Here is a 21667-nt window from a genome sequence, read left to right as displayed (position 1 = left end):
GGAGGCTTTTAAGGAGGCAGTGTAGTTTCTTTTGGTAGTCCAAGGTGGGATCAGAGGGGAGAGGTTTGTAAAATGTGGTGTTCGAGAGTTGTCTGGTTGCCTCCTGGTTATTGTTCTATCTACTTCCCAAGATCCATAAACCTGGGCACCCCGGACGTCCCATCATCTCTGGTATTGGCACGCTCACTACTGGTCTATCCAGCTATGTAGACACTCTTCTCAAACCCTTCGTAACCAATACCCCCAGCTATCTCCGAGACACTACTGACTTCCTAAGGAAACTACAAAACATCGATAACCTCCCCAATAATACCATCCTTGCCACCATGGATGTAGAAGCTCTATATACCAACATCCCACATGAAGACGGATTACAAGCAATTAGAAACACTATCCCAGAGGACACTACTGCCAACCTGATAGCAGACCTATGTAACTTTGTTCTCACCCACAATTATTTCCAGTTTGAGAACAACTTATACCTCCAGATCAGCGGCACAGCCATGGGTACACGCATGGCCCCACAGTATGCTAACATCTTTATGGCTGACCTAGAACAACGTTTCCTCAACTCCCGTCCCCTTTCACCCCTCCTCTACCTACGGTACATCGATGACATCTTTATGATCTGGACGCATGGCCAAGAAACACTGGAGATATTCCACAGAGATTTCAACAACCTACACCCCACCATCAACCTCAGCCTGGACCATTCTACACGAGAGATCCACTTCCTGGACACCACCGTACAAATCAACAATGGAAAATTAGACACCACTCTCTACAGAAAACCCACCGACTCATACAGTTATCTACATGCATCCAGCTCCCATCCAGAACACACCACACGATCCATCGTCTATAGCCAAGCCCTTCGATACAACCGCATCTGCTCTAATCCCACTGACAGAGACCAGAAGCTTCAGGATCTCTACCAAGCATTTATAAATCTCAACTACCCACCCAGAGAAATAAAAAAGCAAATTGAAAGAGCCAGACGAATACCTAGAAACCATCTACTTCAAGACAGACCCAAGAAAACCAACAATAGAACACCACTTGTCATCACCTACAACCCCCAACTTAAACCTGTCCAGTCCAACACATTATCAATAAACTACAGCCTATATTGGAACAGGATACCATACTCAAAGAGGCTCTGGGAGACAGACCCATAGTCTCCTATAGACAACCACCTAACCTCAAGATGATTCTTACCAACAACCACAGGACATACCACACTAATACCAACCCTGGTACCTTCCCTTGCAACAAACCCCGTTGCCAGCTTTGTCCACATATTCCTTCTGCTGATACCATTATTGGACCTAACCAAGTGAGTTATAAGATCAAGAACACATATTCCTGCGCATCCAGAAATATAATCTATGCTATCATGTGCCGAAAGTGTCCGTCTGCTATGTACATTGGACAAACATCTCAGACACTTTGCCAAAGGATTAATGCCCACAAAACAGATATCAGACAAGATCACAAAGAGAAAACAGTTTCTTGCCATTTTAACCAGAAAGGACACTCTCTCAATGACTTAACCACCTGCATTCTGCTACAAAGACCTTTTACATCTGCACTTGAAAGGGAATCCTCTGAACTGTCATTCATGTTAAAATTCGACACTTTCCAACAAGGACTTAACAAACATTTGAACTATCTCACCCATTACCAAGACAGTTTCCCCAATTATCACCTCTAATACCATTAACTCACAAACATCCCACTCTCCCTACCTCTAATATCATCAATTCACAGACACTTACCTTCCTTCCTCCCCCCCCTCCCCCGCCCGCATCCCCCTCCTGTTCTGCAGTGTGATTTGTCCTTTTCATATTTGTTCATTTTTTTAATTGTATCCTTTGGTATATATGGTTGTGACTACTTTCTTCCACTATTTGATCTGAGGAAGTGGGTCTGGCCCACGAAAGCTCATCATCTAATAAACCATCTTGTTAGTCTTTAAAGTGCTACATTGTCCTGCATTTTGCTATTTAGCAGGGGCCTTCTTTCTCCCCACAGCCCCGAACCCTGATTGGCATGGGCCTTCTCTCTCCCCCTCAAGACCTTCTGGCCGGCAGAGGCCTTCTCTCTCCCCCCAGGCTCTTCCCTGGCCAGCATGGTCTGTCTTTCTTCCCCAGCCCCTCCTAGCTAGCATGGGCCTTCTCTCTCTCCCCATGCCCCCTGACCGGGAGAGCCCTTCTCTGTCCCCCCATCATTCCTTGGCCCTTTGAAGTATCCCTTTTGTTTTACTTGGTCTATTGACAGAGAATTTTTTAAGTGTCATGATCATCTATATTTTAGAAACAGAACCCTGATTCATTTTTATTTTTAAAATATTTTTGTAATAAATAAAAATAGAAAATTGAACATTGAATGCTTAAAATGCCTTCAGAGAAGGAAACATAAAATAGACGGTTCACTTATAAGCCCCATTGAACCTTTGGGTACCCTGGCACAGTCAAAACAAGTGACTTGTCTAAAATGGCTTAGGGAGTGTGTTGCATTGCTGGAAATTCAGTGTTGAATCCCAATACAATATCATAGCCACAAGACCATCCTTTCCTTCTTGCTATCTTTCCCTCTGGAGTATAACAGTGTTTCACAGCTTTGTTCGGTGCAGCAGCTGAGGTAATTATAATAAGGAAGATCCTTGTTGCTGAAGTCCTTTACAAGTAGTGACGGAAAAAGACAACAGTTGAGCCGTTTGTGTTGGTGGAGGCAGCTAAAGAATAATAAATTATCTAGCAAGACAAGAGGTATAGTATGAAATAGATCATAGAAATTAGAAATTGAAAGTACAGGCAGTCCCCAGGTTACGTACAAGATAGGGACTGTAGGTTTGTTCTTAAGTTGAATTTGTATGTACCGGTAAGTCGGAACTGGTACATATTGTAGGGGAAACTCTAGCCAAACATTTCTCCAGAGCTCAGTTTTATTCTCCTACACCTCACTTCCCTCAGTCCTTTATTCTCAAGCTGAGGTGTCTGCTGAGAAAAGCCGCTCCGCGTCTCCCTGGTCTGCTGGGGAGGGGCGCTAGCTTCGCGTCTCCCTGGTCTGCTGGGGGGATGCAGCTAGTGCGGGGTTGCCTCACCCCGTTTGTAAGTCAGATCCATGTAACCCAGGGACTGCCTGTATCTGTTAATTCTCCTTAGAATCATGGAATCATAGGGTTGGAAGAGCCCTCAGGGGGTCATCAAGTCCAACCCCTTGCCCTGCACGGCCATTCGTGCACCCTGATGTATTTCTGACAAATTTCCTGCCTCTGCCTGTCTGCTTTGAATTCTGGTTTCTTTCTATTTTGTCCCAGACTTAGCCATGAATTTTTCAGTGAAAATTACAAAAACAATCAGCACCCTGGAGCGACCTCAGAACTTTAGCATATTCATGGAACAAGACAACTTGGCAAAAGGAATCTTTTAAGAATGAAATGAAATTATTTAGCTAATCAGCAAAACTCATTCACTTGGAGTGGTTTCAGTTAGTTTATGATCAGGCTTATGTGATAAGCTCAGGAGAATACTTTTGCAAACATAACCATGTTGGATAGTGTCAGAAATATACAGAATCAACGCAAATGGAGAAGAGTCATTGCAGACCCATTTAATTTAAATGCATTGGATACAGATTAACTTTCTTTATGTAGAACTGCATGTTCCCGGATAAACAGTCTGAAAGTAGAGTGGGGAAAGTCAGGACACTTTTCACAGAAAAGACTGAGGTTCTCGTAAGCTATTTCTGCCTAAAACCAAGACATTTTGATTGCAAAATGTATATGCCATGCCACAGCACATCTCCCTTCTTAGTTGGTGCATCCTTGGAAGTCACACATTGGAAATGCATCATGGGAGATGAAGTCCTGGGAATCCTTGCTTGTGAGAGTTTGAGACATCTGAATTACAATTCTCACAAGGCACCACGGCATGGCAGCATTTCACAAGTGTTCAGCTTTTAGAGGAAATAGTCCAGTTTTGGGGCATTAGGTTTGTCAACACATTGTCAACGTAATTTTCTGTTGCAAACATTTTTATTGTAAATTTTTACCCAGCCCTCTCTCAACGGGTTTTTTCCTGGTATTGCTGTAGCTACTATAAGGTCTGTAGCAATATGGATTTGAAACTTTTTACAGTCCTCCATGACTCATCATCAGTTATACACACCTACCCCCTCCACTGCCAGGAAGAGTAAAACAGCTCTCTCTGCCTGGTTCATTATCAGGAAGCAATTTAGTGATTGTTTCAAGTGACATGAGAATGAGGCAGTCGGAGATTAGGAATCCAGTTGGAAGCAGATCTCTGGAGAAGGGGTTGAGCATCTGTGTCTTACATCTGTTGGAAACTCATTTTTTGTGGAGTTAAAGTTTGAAGACAAGCTTCCCGTGATACAGGGGTTTCTTCTTCAGGACTCTGTCTCTGATAGGCTAGCTGGAGGCAGCAGGGATTCAGGGAGATGCGCTAATGTGGCAGTTATCAGGAAATACACAGCACTATTATTAGGCCCTATTTGGTTCCAACTGAAGAGGGCTTTAAAGGAGCTGAAGCCTTCTCCCTTCATGCTCAGCGTGGCGGCTGTGTGCAGCTAAAGAAACCCAACCTCAAGTACCTAAATGTATGTGAGCAAATGACGGCATGGACAGAAATGTCTCATGACCAATAATTGTGAGGCCTCCAAGTCAAGAGAGGACAGAAATGAAACAGTCTCTCTCTCTCTCACTAATCTGTGTGGGATATTTTTTTCCTTCTTTCTTGATGGAGGTCTTCTGGATCAATGCCCTAGTTAGTTCCATTTTTGCAGACCTTGCCCTCTGCGGCTACGTCTACACTGGCCCCTTTTCCGGAAGGGGCATGTAAATTTCACTAGTCGTCGTAGGGAAATCCGCGGGGGATTTAAATATCCCCCGCGGCATTTAAATAAAAATGTCCGCCGCTTTTTTCCGGCTTTTTAAAAAGGGTTCGAAGTAGGAATAAGACCCTCCGGAAAAGGGCACTTTTTCCGGAGGATCGGGGCCAGTCTAGACGCTCTTTTCCGGCTTTTTTAAAAGCCGGAAAAAAGCGGCGGACATTTTTATTTAAATGCCGCGGGGGATATTTAAATCCCCCGCGGATTTCCCTACGACGACTAGTGAAATTTACATGCCCCTTCCGGAAAAGGGGCCAGTGTAGACGTAGCCTGCATGTTTAACAGCAACACTGAAATTTTAACACCTGAAATTTGACTTTTTTTTCTTTTCTTTTCACAAAGCTTGTTTTTTCTCATAACTCCATGTATACTTCCTATATTCTCCCCCCCCCCCCCTCCGCCAGCCAAGGCAGCTTCTTATGAATAGGGATAGCCTCTGCAGAGTAGACAATCCAGCTGTGAACAGGGTGGGCAGGGTAAGGAGGACTAGATAAAAGGGGCTGACAATTCTTTGATATGTTCTTTCTTTGACTCAGGGGCATAGAAATTTGCTTGTAGAAAGTGATGGTGTTTGGTGAGCTGTCTCCTGGAATGGTTTTGCCCTGATAATTGGTAGCAGTGATGAGGGGGTGGAGGATACATTATCAGGTGGAACAAAGGGAGCCCCAAAGATTCCTTGGCAGTTGGTGGTAGTGATGGTAGGGATATGTGTGTGTGTGTGTGTGTGTGTGTGTGTGTGTGTGTGTGAGAGAGAGAGAGAGAGAGAGAGAGAGAGAGAGAGATCTGGCCACACCCTATCCCTACAAAGAGAGCTGCAAAACAGCAGCAGTCAGAACAGAGCACAGCTCAAGGAGTGTTGCTGACTGTGAGGCTGGTTGAGGAAGCTGTCTCTAGGGCTATGTCTAGACTGCAAGCCTCTTTCGAAAGAGGCTCTTTCGAAAGAGAGCCTCTTTCGAAAGAGAGCATCTAGACTGCACGCGGAATTTCGAAAAAGCAAGCCGCTTTTTCGAAAGAAAGCACCCAGTGAGTCTGGATGCTCTCTTTCTAAAAAGCCTGTTTGCTTTCAAGAACGCCTTCTTTCGAAAGAGCACTTTCGAAAGAAGGCGTTCTTCCTCGTGGAATTAGGTTTACCGCCGTAGAAAGAAAAGCCGCGTTCTTTCGATTTAATTTCGAAAGAACGCGGCTGCAGTCTAGACGCAGGGGAAGTTTTTTCGAAAAAAGCCTACTTTTTTCGAAAAAACCCCTGAGTCTGGAAACAGCCTAGGAGGGGAAGCCCTGGAGGCACCACTCTCTCTGAAGCTACATCTGCACTGCAGGCTTCTTGCGCAAGTATTTTTTGCAGAAGAGATCTGCCGCAAAAAGTGCTTGCACAAAAGCCCGTCCACACTGCCATGTGCTTTTGTGCAAGAGAGTGTCCACACTGCTATGGATGCTCTTGCACAAGAAAGCTCTGATGGCCATTCACAGAATGACCATCAGAACACCTGTGCTTTTTCTGATACTGGTTTCTTGCGCAAGAAACCCCTGTTGTCCGTCCACACGTGCCTTTTTGTGCAAGAGCTCTTGTGCAAAAAGTCTTATTCCTCATAAAAACCGGAATAACTCTTGCACAAAAAGCCCTGTCTTCTGACGATCTACTGTACTTTTTCTTGAGCAAAAATGTGCTTGTAGTGTGGATGCGCTGTGAGTTTTGTGTAGATGTAGCCTGAGTGGGGATCAGATTTGAAGACACTAGCAGAGGGCCCCAGGATGGGCTCCTGTTAAGTGTGTGCCTTGGAAGGAGTTTTAGTGACTCACACCAGGCTGTGTGACTCAGCCAGAGGGCAGAGTAGCCCAAAAAAAGGCTGATACACAGAGGCAGTGCAGGCACATGCACTCAGCCAGGTGGGGGTGCTCATGGGAGATGAGCCGCGACCCCTCCCCCCCCCCCCCCCGTTACAGGAGGATAAGTGCTCAGATGGCATGTGGGGGCCTTGAAGGTTCTGTAGTAATGATGCTGGAGCTGGGGGTGGGGGTAAGGGTTGCCCCCTTTTTAATTGCTGAAAACTGAACGCCGTGCCCTGCATCTCCCCCTCCCCCACCCCCACAAGGTCCCCACTCTTTGTCCCTCTCCATCTGTTGCTTGCTCTTCACAGCCCCTTCATTTTAATGGGGCCTGAATGGCGGACCCTCATCATGTGCTGGGTGCAACTATCTGGCATGCAGCACTGGCTGCCCACTGGGCAGTGACACAAATAGAAGTAGAGGTGAATTAAGGTTCTGTGGGGTTCTGAGCCAGAACAAGTGAGGGGGCATCCCTTCCACCTGCGGTCTTGCCCCCATTCCACCCTATGGACCTGCCCCTGTTCTACCCACAGCCCTGCCTCATTCTGCCCCCACACTGTGATCCCTCTTCTCCCTTTCTGCCTCCCCCTGGGCCCCAAAGCCAGAGCAGCTCCGTATCCCTCTTCCCGCCAGGGCTGCAGTGGACAGCGGGAACTCCCCCAGCCCTAAGGCTACCACAGGGAGCCAGAGCTCACCCAATCCCAGGTCTGTACTGCAGTCCCACGTGCTGGGGCTTCCCCTGCCTATCCTGCACTTCTGCAGGGGACCAGGGTTGAGCCCTGGGGCTTCTCCTGCCCTGCCAGCCTGGCACTGCTACTGGGAATGGAGGGGGGGCTTATGCCTACCTGGGATTGCTGCTGGGGAGTGGAGTTGGGGCCTGAGACTTGCCCTTCCCCAATGCTTGTCTGCAGCTTCTTCTTTGTTAACCCCAGTTTGTTGGCTCACACCCACCTAGCTGAGAGACATCTCTGCCACCCAGCTAGCGGAGGCACCACAGGCCTGGGGCCAGTCCTTTCCTCTTCAAAACTGCTGCAGCACTTGGTGGGAGGTGTCTCCTCCCTGTCCACCCCCAGTGGATGGCCTTTGCTCCAAGCCCTCCCGAGCTCCAGGACGACATGGCACAGCCTGGCTGCAGGGACCCAGCAAGCAGAAACCAGGTAAGGCACAGATCTGCTTGGTAGGGGCAGGTGGAAGCACCGGCCCTTTTGTTTCCCAGGGGCTCGGCGGGAGTGGATTGTCCCAGGCACTGCTTACTACTTGCACCACTACATGGGGGGCTGCGTCTAGACTGGCAAGTTTTTCTGTCTACACTGGCCGCTTGATTTTTGCGCAAAAGCACTGACGTTCTACTGTCCGAAATCAGTGCTTCTTGTGCAAATGCTTTGATGTTCCCGTTCGGGCAAAAGCCTTTTTCCGGAAATGTTTTTGCACAAGAGGGCCAGTGTAGACAGCTAAAAACTGTTTTGCGCAAAAAAGCCCCGATGGCAAAAATGATGATCGGGGCTTTTTTGCACAAAACCGTGTCTAGATTGGTTTTGCGGAAGTGCTTTTGCGGAAAGCGTCCGTGCCAATCTAGACGCTATTTTCCGCAAATGCTTTTAACGGAAAAACTTTTCCGTTAAAAGTATTTGTGGAAAATCATGCCAGTCTAGACGTAGCCAGAGAGAAGACACCATATGGCTCCATAGGGGGCTCCTTTCTCCTCCCCCAGCCCCAGAGGCAGCACTGCTCAAGCTAGCTGGAGCAAGATGTCAGGTGGTCGGTGCTGCTCCAAACCCCCCAGCCATCTGGACACCTCCTGCGCCAGGGGATTCACAATTGTTCACCCTGTCTCTGCTAAGCAGGGGACCCTGCTACCAGGGCGGGCACTGTCCCCTACTGCAGATCCCCTTTTCAACAGACGTTCCCAGTCAAAAACTGGACCCCCGGCAACCATAGCAGGGGATGAGTTGTCAGGTGGCTCTCAAGGTTCCATGGCGCTTGATGGTAGTGATGATGGGGATGGTTTGGTGGCAAACTTGGGGTAATATTGGGGCCCTGAAGGTTCCTTGGGAGTTGGTGGGAGGGACGAGGGACGGGTGAGGGTATGCTGCCAGGTGGAACGTTCAGGCCCTGCAGGTTCCATGGTACTTAGGAATGAGAGTTAGGCAGTTCAGTTAGGTGAGGTGATTAGCATGTATAGGAAAGGGCATGGGCATCACTTTTTTTCTGAGCTCCAGCACCTATGGCTTGAGCCAAACCCCAATAAAGTACATAGAAATCTTTCCAGTGACTTTGACTCAGAGCCATAGTGGCCTCTCCTAAATGGCCAGCTGTGGCTTACATCACCCAGCAATTTGAAAGTAGCCTACAGAAATTGCTCTAGAAAGTTCTAGAGCCTTTAATATAGCATGACCTCCTTTCTAGAGGTTTTTCTGAACACTTGAGAAGATTTGCTATTAAATTCTATAAAAATGCTCTTGTTTTCCATTACATGCTATATACTCCTCCCTAGGTATCAACACAGGATTACAGAGACACCACTGATGTTCTGACACCCTTCAGCGAGTGTCCCAAACTTGTGAGGGCCTCAGGATGGGGTCTTCAATACAACAGGGCCTTTAATTAACTCAGGTGATGAGGGTATGTTTGATGTAGCTTTAAAAGGCTGGGCTGACATGGCCCAGGGAAATTCCGTCCCAAGAAGTGCCAGTTACACCAGCTTGTAATGCAGCTAACAACTATTGCTATGAACCAGGCCTCCATTCATAGGCTCCATGTCTAGCGATCAGGAAGTCTCACCTTGTTGGATTAATATGGCTTGGAGGAAGAAGGTCCAGGCTGCAATTTGACTAGGAGACTGTTATCCCTCTAGGCTTTCTTATCCTCCTTTTAAAGCTCTCTTTAGGAACCATCTTCCCTCAGGTTCTCCAGAGTGGAGCTGTGCCCACTATTCCCGCATGTGCTTAGCAACTCTAGGCTGGGGGAGAATGCCTTCTGGGTTTGTTACATAGCTAGTGTTTTCAAATTCTCTCAAGGCTGCTCCTGTGGTGTGGAGGCACAACAGCAAAGGCCCCTTCACATCCAGCTGGAAATCGGGACAAGACAAAAACCAAAGGACCCAGATTCTTTCTTTGTCCCACTTACAGCTCTGCACAGTTGCTATAAAACACTAACCCCACCACCCAAGTTGGCAGTAGCAGTGGAAAATCAGGCTCAGGCAATGCTTCTGCCTTTACAGACAAGGTGCTTTTAGTGCTGCATGCCCACTGGCTCAACATGAACCTCACAGGCTATATCGCCTTCTAACTTGACTGTAGGGTTCTGGCTTTTTGGGCAGCTCGTAAAGTGTTCTTAATTCCCAATGATCATTCACATTTTTTCTCCTAGCTGAGATGGCTGAGAAGAGTATTCAGCTTTGTAAATGTGGCCTTTTTGAGTGAGTGCTAAATATCAAGGTGTAAAGCCAGTTGTGTTTTACCAGGCAAAACTCCGCCATCTTTTTCTTGGATATGACTAAAACCAGGACAGACAATTTCTGCTGGGTTTAAAAAAAAAAGGTACAGTCTTCATTCAATGTAAAACTACCCATTAAAATCAGTTCATGTGCCACAAAAGGTAGGTAGAGTGCACAAAAACTGATCTCTTAGCTTGGGCTAGCTAGTTCAAGTTAAAATAGCAGTGATGTCATGGCAGCTTGGCTCTTCACTCAGATTGGCAGGTCAAATGAAAAGACTATAGGCATGCTTTGGCTGATCTGACCTGCCAACCGGAGTTAAAAGCCATGTGTTCACTGTAAATTGCAACCCCTTTTGTTTTGCTTTAAAGCCCCTGCAGTTTCAAGGTAACCATCTAAAAGATGTGTTCTTCAATTTTAAATCTCACCTCATGAAGTCAACATTAGCTTGATTTCTGGCTAAAAGAAAAAAAAATCCTAACGGCTACGTCTAGACTGGCATGATTTTCCGCAAATGCTTTTAACGGAAAAGTTTTCTGTTAAAAGCTTTTCCGGAAAAGAGTGTCTAGACTGGCATGGACGCTTTTCCGCAGAAGCACTTTTTGCGGAAAAGCGTCCGTGCCAATCTAGACGCACTTTTGCGCAAAAAAGCCCCGATCGCCATTTTCGCCATCGGGGCTTTTTTGCGTAAAACAAATCTGAGCTGTCTACACTGGCCCTTTTGCGCAAAAGCTTTGCACAAAAGGACTTTTACCCGAATGGGAGCAGCATAGTATTTCCGCAAGAAGCACTGATTTCTTACATGAGATCGTCAGTGTTCTTGCGGAAATTCAAGCGGCCAGTGTAGACAGCTGGCAAGTTTTTCTGCAAAAACAGCTGCTTTTGCGGAAAAACTTGCCAGTCTAGACACAGCCAACTAGTGTCCTTAATTTGCTTTAGCAAGAAATTGCTGGTATCAATTGAGGAGATGGAATGAGATTATTTAAAAGAAAAATAAAACTGTTGGAAGTTGCTGTATGTGGAAAGCTCATGAGAACTTGATTGGATCTTTATATGGCTATCAAAGTAGCCAGCATTAACATAATTAATAAGAAAAATCTGGAGATTAAACCTCATCTATCAGGGTTTAAGAAAACCTCCAACTATTAAAGACCAGGATCAGATCTAATATGGGGTGGATGGAAGGCTAGATGGTGCTTGTTCCTGCAGGGGACTGGACTTGATGACCTCTCGAGGTCCCTTCTAGTTCTAGCATTCTGTGAGTCTATGATTCTACTGCAGGGTTCCAAAGCAAATGGTGCTGACCACTGTTGGGGTGTGTCTAAACTACATGGCTCCGTCGACGGAACCATGTAGATTAGGCTGATGGGCAGAGGGAAATTAAGCCGCGATTTAAATAATTGAGGCTTCATTTAAATTTAAATGGCTGCCGCGCTCTGCCGACCAGCTGGTTTCACGAGGCATACCTGCGCCAGTCGACAAAGGCTTCCTTGTCAACCGCGGCGTGTCCAGACTGACCCGATCTGCCAACAAACAGCTGATCATCAGCTGGTCTGCAGAGTGCGGCAGCCATTTATATTTAAATGATGCCGCGATTTAAATAGTCATTTCCCTCTGCCGATCAGCCTAATCTACATGGCTCCATCAATGGAGCCATGGGCTACGTCTAGACTACATCCCTTTTTCGGAAAAGGGATGTAGTCTAGATGTAGCCGTGTAGTTTAGACACACCCTTGGAGAGACTGAATGTTAGACTAGTTGGCTACGTCTAGACTGGCATGATTTTCCGCAAATGCTTTTAACGTAAAAGTTTTCCGTTAAAAGCATTTTTGGAACAGAGCGTCTAGATTGGCACGGACGCTTGTCTGCAAAAAAGCCCCAATTGCCATTTTCGCGATCGGGGTTTTTTGGCAGAAAACAAATCTCAGCTGTCTACACTGGCCCTTTTGCGCAAAAGTTTTGCGCAAAAGGGACTTTTGCCAGAACAGGAGCAGCATAGTATTTCCGCAAAAAGCACTGATTTCCTATAGTAGGAAGTCAGTGCTTTTGCGGAAATTCAAGCAGCCAGTGTAGACAGCCAGCAAGTTTTTCTGGAAAAGCGGCTGATTTTCCAGAAAAACTGGCCAATCTAGACACAGCCGTTGGGTTTTGATTGTGATCCAGTCTGGCAATTCTTTTGTTTCTAGAAGCAGACATGCTCAAGAAGGTCACTTGGTGAGGATAAGGCATGTGGCTATAAGAAAGCAAGCAAACATCACAGGAAAATGACAGAGACTTAGGTAAAAAACAAGGGGAAATACACCTGATTTTAATCTGATTTCAGATAACAGGGTTGTAGTGTGTTACAGACTTTACAGACACACAGGGAATTTCCAACAAGAAATCCAAGGGGAGATAGAAAAAATAGTCCCAAATAGTCCCAAACCCCTGAAAACAAAATGAGTCAAATAAAGAACATCCTGGAGTGGGGCAGGAGAGAGAGAGAGAGAGAGAGAGAGTCCTAATTAGAGACTTTCACTTCTCCGTCTGTATGTTTCCTCCAATGTAGAATGATAAATAAGAAGTGCACAGTGCAGAGAGAAATGTGGCTCTTCCCTGAACCCTCCCAGGGAAGAGAGTCACAAGGAAGATTTGTGAACAATTTTCCTGCCAGGTTGCGTATATAAAAATGTACAGGCAGTCCCCGACTTACGCGGATCTGACTTATGTCGGATCCGCACTTACGAACGGGGCTTTCTCGCCCCGGAGCTCGAAGGCAGCGGTCAGCTATCTCGACCTCCGGGGCGAGAAAAGCTGTTCCTAGTGCCCCTGGTCTGCTGGGGACCGTCTCCAGCAGACCAGGGGCACCGCGAGCAAAGCCGCAGTGGCGGCGGGTCCCGCCCCAGAGCAAAGCCTCAGAGGCAGGCACCCCGCTGCTGAAGCTTTGCTCCCCGTGTCCCTGGTCTGCTGGGGGGGGGGAGGGCACAGCTAGTGTGCCCCCCCCCCCAGCAGACCAGGCTTTTGTTGTGGACCCTGGGGCAAAGCAGCTGGGGCGCTGCCGGTTGGTCCCGCAGTGCCACTCTGGGCACTACTGGACCAACCCAGCAGCACCCCAGCTGCTCTGCCCCAGGCGTCCTGATTCAGCCGCTGCTGGTCAGTTTCAGCAGCGGCTGAATCAGGACACCTGGGGCAGAGCAGCTGGGGTGCTGCTGGGTTGGTCCAGTAGCGCCGAGGAGCGCTACTGTAGCAACCCAGCAGCACCCCAGCTGCTCTGCCCCAGGTGTCCCCAAGTCAGCCGCTGCTGAAACTGACCAGCGCTGACTACAGGAAGCCCGAGGCACAGTTGCTCTGCCCCCGGCTTCCTGGAATCAGCGGCTGATCAGTTTCAGCAGCAGCTGACTTGGGGTTCTTAAGTTGATTCTGTATGTAAGTCAGAACTGGCGGTCAGTTTCAGCAGCGGCTGAATCTGGACGCCAGTTCCGACTTACATACAGATTCAACTTAAGAACAAACCTACAGTCCCTATCTTGTACATAACCCGGGGACTGCCTGTATATTCCTTCTTAGAATCTTGTTTAAAGAAACAGAATGGTAACACTTTGTATTAAGGATATTTTTATAAATGGGCTGTTAATTCATAAATAATTATGTGATTAGTTATTACAATAGTTATAAAGAGCTTAATTATAAATACTATTGCACTTCTTGTCTCCTTCCTGTTTTTGTGGATTCACATCCCATTTCTTGTACCAACCATTATTACCTTGGGATCTATGCATGGACTTGGAACCCTGGAATTCCTCATTTCTAATTCCAGCTTGGCTACTTGTTCTTTCTATTGCTTTGGTCAAATCACATGAGCTTTTTAGCCTATTTGCCTACCTGTAAAATAACCACACCACACTGGACTATTGTGAGGATTCTAAGTGGTAGGTGTAATTCACTCTGAAGCTGAAAATGCTATATAAATTGTAAGTATTATTACTAATATAATTTTCTCTGTCTATAAATCACTGTAGAATATAATAATTACTTATATAACATTTTTCAAAATATGTAATGCTATAAAACCTGTAACTAAGTGCATTATAAACTATTTGGAGTATTGTTGTAGCCGTCTTTGTCTCAGGATATTATAAAAACAAGGTGGGCGAGGTAATAACATTTATTAGACCAAATGTTATGAACTAAAGGCTACAGGGTTATAGTAATCCATGTATTGGCTTAATACGTGACATGTTTACATTTTAGTACATTTATAAATGCTTTATTAGCATTTACAAATGAGATTTCTCAAGAAATAAGTTTAAGGGATAACTGGTAAGAGACCAATGACACAGCCATAACATGTCAATAAGTATTAAATACCAAAGAGATAGCATTAGACCCACCTGTAGCAAAGCATGTCACTACACTGTATTACCTGCAGTGTACAGGATAAATAACAAGCAACAGTTAATTCTAGAATCACAGTTCCAGCAAAAGGTTCTCTTGATGTTGCAAACCATGACCAAGTCCTCCAAACATCTCAGGAGAATCGTAAGTCTAGAATTTACAATTGACTATTCATAGTGTAATGTATTGATTGCTGTGAATACGCATTACTGCCCTTTATTGGCTGTGTGTCATAGACCCTTTACTGTATTAGAATCATAGAATCATAGGGCTGGAAGAGACCTCAGGAGGTCATTGAGTCCTGCCCAAAACAGGACCAACTGCAACTAAATCATCCTGGCCAGGACTTTGTCAAGCTGGGACTTAAACATCTCTAGGAATGGAGATTCTACCACCAACCTAGGTAACTCATTCCAGTGCTTCCCCACACTCCTAGGGAAATGGTTTTTCCTAAGAGTCAACCTAGACCTCCCACACTGTAACTTGAGACCATTGCTCCTTCTACCATCTGTCGTCACTGAGAACAGCTTCTCCCCATCCTTTTTGGACCCCCCCTTCAGGAAGTTGAAGGCTGCTATCAAATCCCCCTTCACTCTTCTCTTCTGCAGACTAAACAAGCCCAAGTCCTCGTAGGTCATGTGCTCCAGCCCCCCAATCATCTTCATTGCCCTCCGCTGGACCCCCTACAATGCATCCACATCTGTTCTGTAATGGGGGCCTCAGAACTGGACACAATACTCCAGATGTGGCCTCATCAGTGCTGAATAAAGGGGAATAATCACTTCTCTAGATCTGCTAGAAATGCTCCTCCTAATGCACCCTAACAAGCCATTAGCCTTCTTGGCTACAAGGGTACCCTTTTGACTCCTATACAGCTTCTCAGCCACTGTAATCCTCAGGTCCTTTCCTGCTGAACTGCTGCTTAGCCAGTAGGTCCCCAGCCTGTAACAATGCTTGGGAGTCTTCCATCCCAAGTACAGAACTCTGCACTTGTCCTTATTGAACCTCATCAGATTTCTTTTGATCCAATCCTCCAATTTGTCTAGGTCACTCTGGACCCTATCCCTTCCCTCCAGCATATCTATCTCTCCCCCTAGCTTAGTGTCATCTGCAAAGCTGCTGAGGGTGTAATCCATCCCCTCAGCCAGGTCATTAATAAAGATGTCGAACAAAACCAACCATCCTTGGGGCACACTTCTTAACACTCACCACCAACCAGACATCGAGCCATTGATCACTACCTGCTGAGCCTGACAATCCAGCCAACTTTCTATCCACCTTACAGTGTAGATAGAGGCCTGCATTTTTTGAGCAGGGGGCTTGTACTGTGAAATTCCAAGTGGCTATGGTGTAATACCTAGGTAGCCATAGATTTGTTGCAGTTTTCTTGCTGTATATTCCATAGCATTCCATTTACAAACCTCACTGCACACAGTATGCAAGTTCAGCATGCTGGATAATGACCTAGCAATGCTCCTCTCTTTAGCGTCAATGGTAATTAGCTAAATCAAAGCCCATCAAGTTGCAAAGGTGATCTCACTAGTTTCTATTCCATCAGGTGACTTGGGTGATCATATAAACCCTGACAGCACAATTCCAGGGTGTTAGTCATAACAACAAATTTGTTAAAGTTTAGAAATGTCTTAATAAAAAGTGTTACCAAGACAATAATCATGTTACTGTGAAATGGGACCAACTAATGGGAAAATATTTGTTATTTTTTATGATAGATAAGTAAGGCTTTTTTTAACCTTAGAAGCTGCAGGTCTGGTTTTATTAGAGAACTTGGTGGTCTCAGGCATGAGTTGGAAACTTCCTCCCCCCTTAAAACTTTAAGTGTTTCTCATGTTTGAGTGAGTTAAAGAGAGGGAAAACCAGGGGAAAATAGGGTAGACAAGACCTCAATTTCTAATGTAAAATACAAGCAGAAAAGATTTTTTTTTATCCATCATAAATTAGCATCCTTCCCCCTCAACCCCTTCATTCCTTTGTAGGAATTGTAGCAAATTGACTACCTTCGTATAATGTAATTCAGGAGTTTGCCATTAGAGGGCACCAGCATTCCTGGTAAGCATTCCCTTTAAGGGAAGCTTCAGAGGGGAAGCCAAATTAGTCTGTAACAGGAAAAACTTAAAAAACAACAAATAGTCTAGTAGCACTTTAAAGACTAACAAAACATGTAGATGGTATCATGAGCTTTCGTGGGTCATCTTCCTTTAAAGCTCATTTGTACCATCTACATGTTTTGTTAGTCTTTAAAGTACTACTAGACTATTTGTTGTTTTTTAAGTTTTTCCTGTTTAAGGGAAGGATTGTCTAGGATAGGGTGGGCAATAAAACAGTGGTGGTTCACCAGAGTTAGCCCCTGGTGGGCTCCTGCCACTGTATTTACCTGGCCCTAGGCAGGTATGGGCAATCGCAGCTTCCATTTCTTAAGAAGAGATTTCTTAAGAAGTTTAAGGGATAACTGGTAAGAGACCAATGACACAGCCATAACATGTCAATAAGAATTAAATACCAAAGAGATAGCATTAGACCCACCTGTAGCAAAGCATGTCACTACACTGTATTACATGCAGTGTACAGGATAAATAACAAGCAACAGTTAATTCTAGAATCACAGTTCCAGCAAAAGGTTCTCTTGATGTTGCAAACCATGACCAAGTCCTCCAAACATCTCAGGAGAATCGTAAGTCTAGAATTTACAATTGACTATTCATAGTGTAATGTATTGATTGCTGTGAATACGCATTACTGCCCTTTATTGGCTGTGTGTCATAGACCCTTTACTGTATTAGAATCATAGAATCATAGGGCTGGAAGAGACCTCAGGAGGTCATTGAGTCCTGCCCAAAACAGGACCAACTGTAACTAAATCATCCCGGCTTGGACTTTGTCAAGCTGGGACTTAAAAACCTCTAGGAATGGAGATTCCACCTCCTTAGGTAACTCATCCTAGTGCTTCCCCACACTCCTAGGGAAATGGTTTTTCCTAAGAGTCAACCTAGACCTCCCACACTGCCAATGAGGAGCTGTGATTCCCTGTGCTTGAGGAGGTGCAGGTAAATATAGCAGTGTGGGGGCCCACCAGGGGCTAACCCTAGCAGACCAGATCTGGCCCTTGGGCTGGTATTTGCTCACCCTGGTCTAGGACAAAAGTAATAGAAGAACTCAGAAAGTGTAACCACGGTTGAAGTATCACAGCACCTCCTTCGAGTAAAGCCTGAACACAGAACCATCCCGCTCAAGTTTCGTTTGTTCTATTACAACAGTTCTCCCGGGGGAGGTGAGTATGTGTGAGAGAGAATTAAGCTGCTTTTAGTGACATCCACTGCAGCTCCTGATCAGCCCTTTTAAATAGTTTAAGGAATGGACTTGCCTGTGAGGGAACTGTATATACTTGCATATAAGCTGAGACATTGGCAGGTCTTTACAACATAGCCGTAAGTCGGGGTGAATCGAGCAGGTCAATTACATGAAACAACTGTGGAAAGTAGGTGTTTCTAATTGAATTTGTTTTCATTGATCTCTCCCTGCCATTAACAAAATCATGACAGCAAGATGCAGTTATGTGTAGGTCAGCACAATTTATAAATGGACAGTTCTGTTACTTATTTATGCTCATGCCTCTTGACACAGAGGAGCGCAAAAGAGCCTGCACGTAAATGAGCATGAAAACCATCATGTTTATATTAGCTGTAGGGTCTCTCACACACCAGATCAGCTTACGTGTGTATATACAGTATGTCTGTTATCCTTCACGGAGGCCGGTGTCTAGTTTTGTTTCATGATTATGATCATTTTTAAATCTCTACAAAACTGACCGTGTCGGCTCCAACAAGAGGTAGAACTCCAGGACCTGTCCAGGAAATCTAGTACACTCAGACAGGGGTTAGGCCAGGAGAGTGGAACTAACCCTAGAATTTCAGGATCATTTTGCTTTAATCCTAGGGCCAAATTGCCAGCTGATGGGAAAAATCAATTTAAAAGAAAAAATAAACATTATACAGCTAATGGCCAAATCTGGAGGTCTTGAAATGGAAAGACAGGGCTACTGATGCAAACACATGTCAGAATGGACACTCACATGCCAATCAAGGCCACCCTCAGACATGCACTCACGCTGTTGAGATATTTTTAAATATGGTTCTGAGCCTGTAGAAACACAACACAGGAAGGAAACAGGGAAGGGTGGACTAGTGGGTGTGGGGTTTGTGTGTGTTTGGAGGGGTGGTTTTGAACATCTGGAAATATTGTCCTGAAGTAAAAAAAAAATCCATTTCAGAAATGCCTCTGGCTGCCAGGTAGCTCCATATCCAATGGGCAAAAGGAGAGAGGATTTGGCTTCTTAGAGGCCATGCTACTCTCCTGGCATGAGGGGGAAGGGCCTGTTGATTGAAGGCTCACTGGGTCTTGGCATCCCTCTTGGCAGTTGAAGACACCTCTGGTTACCCAGGCAGCAGGGGATGCCACACCACACCTTGGAGTGGCAGTTGGCATTTCAGATGGCTCTCCATACAAATCTGCCACTTGTCAAGACTAGGAGAGACTTTCCTCAGAGATAACTTCCAGGGCTTGGTCAGCAAGGGCAATGGAAGCTGTATGCACACACCAGACAGTGTGATCATCAACGTTCCCTCTAAGTTTTTCCAGCTGTGTACAGAATACATTTTATGCGCACCAAGGCACGTGCAGATATGCACCAATGTGGTCAGCTGTGGGCGCTCTGCAAAACATCTGAGTGGCACCTGAATCTCTCCTCGGCTGACACCCAACTGCTCAGCTTATAGGGAACACTGGTGATTATCCCCTGAGCGTGATCTTCCTTTCTCCTTGCTAAGGAAGGATAAGTTGCAGGTGACACTGTGGGACGGATGCCTGGAAAGGAGAGATCTCTGAGGAGATGGACTTGGAGAGACAGATGTGGTGGGATGTGTATGGAGACAGAGACGCCTTGTGAAGAGAGATGTGGTAGGACGGAGATTGACGCAGCAAGGCTCCTGCTGGTGGGACAGATGCACAAGCAGAAAGAAAACCGTATGGGAGGAGAGCTGTAGGGCAGGCCGGGAAGACAGAGAAAGCTGGGATGGCGATGGCATGGACCCAGCATGGGATAGATGCATAAAGAGTTAGCTGCCTGGTGACATAGACTTGTGCAGAGCAGACGTGCTGTTCGTTGGGCACAGACAGACAAGTAAGCAGACCACTGATGGTTCAAGCTCTGGAAAAGGGCCAGGTTGGGGCCAAAGCACCTGTTCTTGAGCAGGGTAATGGGAAGATGGAGCAGGCTGAACAGAGAGGAGCAGCCACAAAGCAGGGAGCAAATAAATTGCCATGGAGAACAAAGAAAGAGCAGTGAGATAAGGGCCTGCCAGGGGTGACTGGTGCGGAACACAGATGTGGCCACACAAGGCTAAATATTGTGCTGGTAATTTGGGGGCAGAGTCACGGAGACTGCTGAGGTTCATCTACCGGGGACTGACCATTCAACCGCTCTGACTTCTAACGCTCGGATTCCAGTGACAAGCTCCAGTCTTTCTCGGTCATAAATCGATGGATCAGGACTATCTAAGATGGGCCTGAGCCATTCACATCTGGATCCAAACAGCTCCAAATGGGGGTGTGTTCTGGATCCAGGATTTCAGGTCAGGCCCTTCCTCGGACTTGATCCTGGCTCTCTAAAAGGACGGCTCCCACCCAGGCAGTTGTCCTACTCAGCCGCCTTGTCTGGTGGGGATGGCAGGAGACTCACTCCCGACTGTGTGGTAACCAGAAATACATCTCCCCTCCCTGCTCTTGCCAAAGTGCCCTTTCTTCGCTGAACACCACATCAGCCAGTCCACAAGCCAATGCAAAGGAAGGCGTTGCGCAGCCTTTTGCTCTTTGGAGCATGATGCCACCTCCTTGAATCTACAGGCCACACTGCTTGTGCCTGGGGTCGGGTAGGGAGGAGAGTGGGTGTCACCCAGCAGACCCGGGCCTCCTGGCTTCCTTTGTCAAGCTTCTCGGCTCGTCCTTGGCTCGTGTCACCCCGCCCCCACTCCTCCGCTTTACAAAAAGGTCTGGGAGGGTGGCGGCAGGGGCAGGGCCTCACATGATGGTGCAGCGGTTCCTACGCAGCGCCCCCTGGAAGCGGATGGTGGTGTGGACGTGTTTGCAGCGGGCGCAGCCCACCGTCTTGAGCAGCTCACTGAAGAGTAGCAGGATGTGCCAGTTGTACTTGGCGGAGCACTCGATGTAGCCACACTTCCAGGTCTTCTTCACCAGGTTGGAGACGTTCCAGCGAGGGATCACCCGGCCCCGTTGCAGATCCCGCTTGTTGCCCACGATGATGATGGGGGCCTCTGTGGTGCCAATGACCCTGCAAAGAGGCAGGGCAGAGGGACAGTGGAGTAGCGGGGTGGGGCGTTGGTAACAGAAAACAAGAAACACGTCACTTTCTTCCATGGCGTGAAGGCCACAGGCCGGTACTCTCCAGCCTGTCCCCCAGTGGCTCTTCCCTGCTTCCCCAACAACCTTCCAGTTTCCTGTGACAGCTCTTCTGCTTTCCACCAGCTTACCCCTACTCTCCCTCTATTTTACCTTCCCACGAGCATTTCTCTCTCCCGGGGATCCCCTCCCATCCTTTGCCTCCAGCCCCTCAGGTCCCAGTGGCAGAGGATGGCGACCCAGCACCTTCCTTGTGAAATGCAGGAGTGAGGGGGACAGACTGGCAGCTGCTGTCAGGCGATCAGCAGGGAGCCTTGTTCTGCACGGAGGGGTATGTCGGAGTCTGTGCCACAAGCTGCCCTGTTACTCACCTGCCTTGTTGCGGCAGCGCAGCTACAGACATCGCTAAGAACCACAAAGCTGCTGTCCCGAGGACTAAACTTGGCCCCACTGTGGCTCTTAATGTGTCTGTGGCTGGGACCAGCAGCTCAGAGATTTCCCTTCCGAGCTGTTTGTGGCCCTTTGCCTTTCTATGATGCTTGAGTGAATTTTGTGTGGGTGAAAGGTGCCTCCTTCTAGCCTGCACCTATTGGAAGATTTCAGTCTCTACAGCCGTAAAGGGGACATGAGACTCCTGGAGAGCCCAGGAGCTCCTGTTTTTCCTCCCCAATCTATCCCTGGGGACGACACACC

General features: G+C 46.9%; 1 protein-coding gene across 2 annotated transcripts in view; it reads right to left on the bottom strand.

Annotated features, from left to right (window-relative positions):
* Window positions 1-13364: 13364 nt before the first annotated feature.
* Window positions 13365-21667, bottom strand: part of RASL10B (RAS like family 10 member B) — a 39975-nt gene continuing 31672 nt past the window's right edge. For both annotated transcript variants that reach the window (XM_089772088.1, XM_006119606.5), the window contains one exon: window positions 13365-20906. In XM_089772088.1, the coding sequence (XP_089628214.1) occupies window positions 20636-20906 (271 nt within the window). In that variant the 3' untranslated portion in view covers window positions 13365-20635. The remainder of the gene's footprint in view (window positions 20907-21667) is intronic.

Source organism: Pelodiscus sinensis, chromosome 21, assembly GCF_052426305.1.
Source record: "Pelodiscus sinensis isolate ZL-2025 chromosome 21, ASM5242630v1, whole genome shotgun sequence".
Classification (NCBI taxonomy): domain Eukaryota; kingdom Metazoa; phylum Chordata; order Testudines; family Trionychidae; genus Pelodiscus; species Pelodiscus sinensis.
Note: the sequence above shows the minus strand (reverse complement) of the source record. Positions and strands in the feature narration are given on the sequence as shown.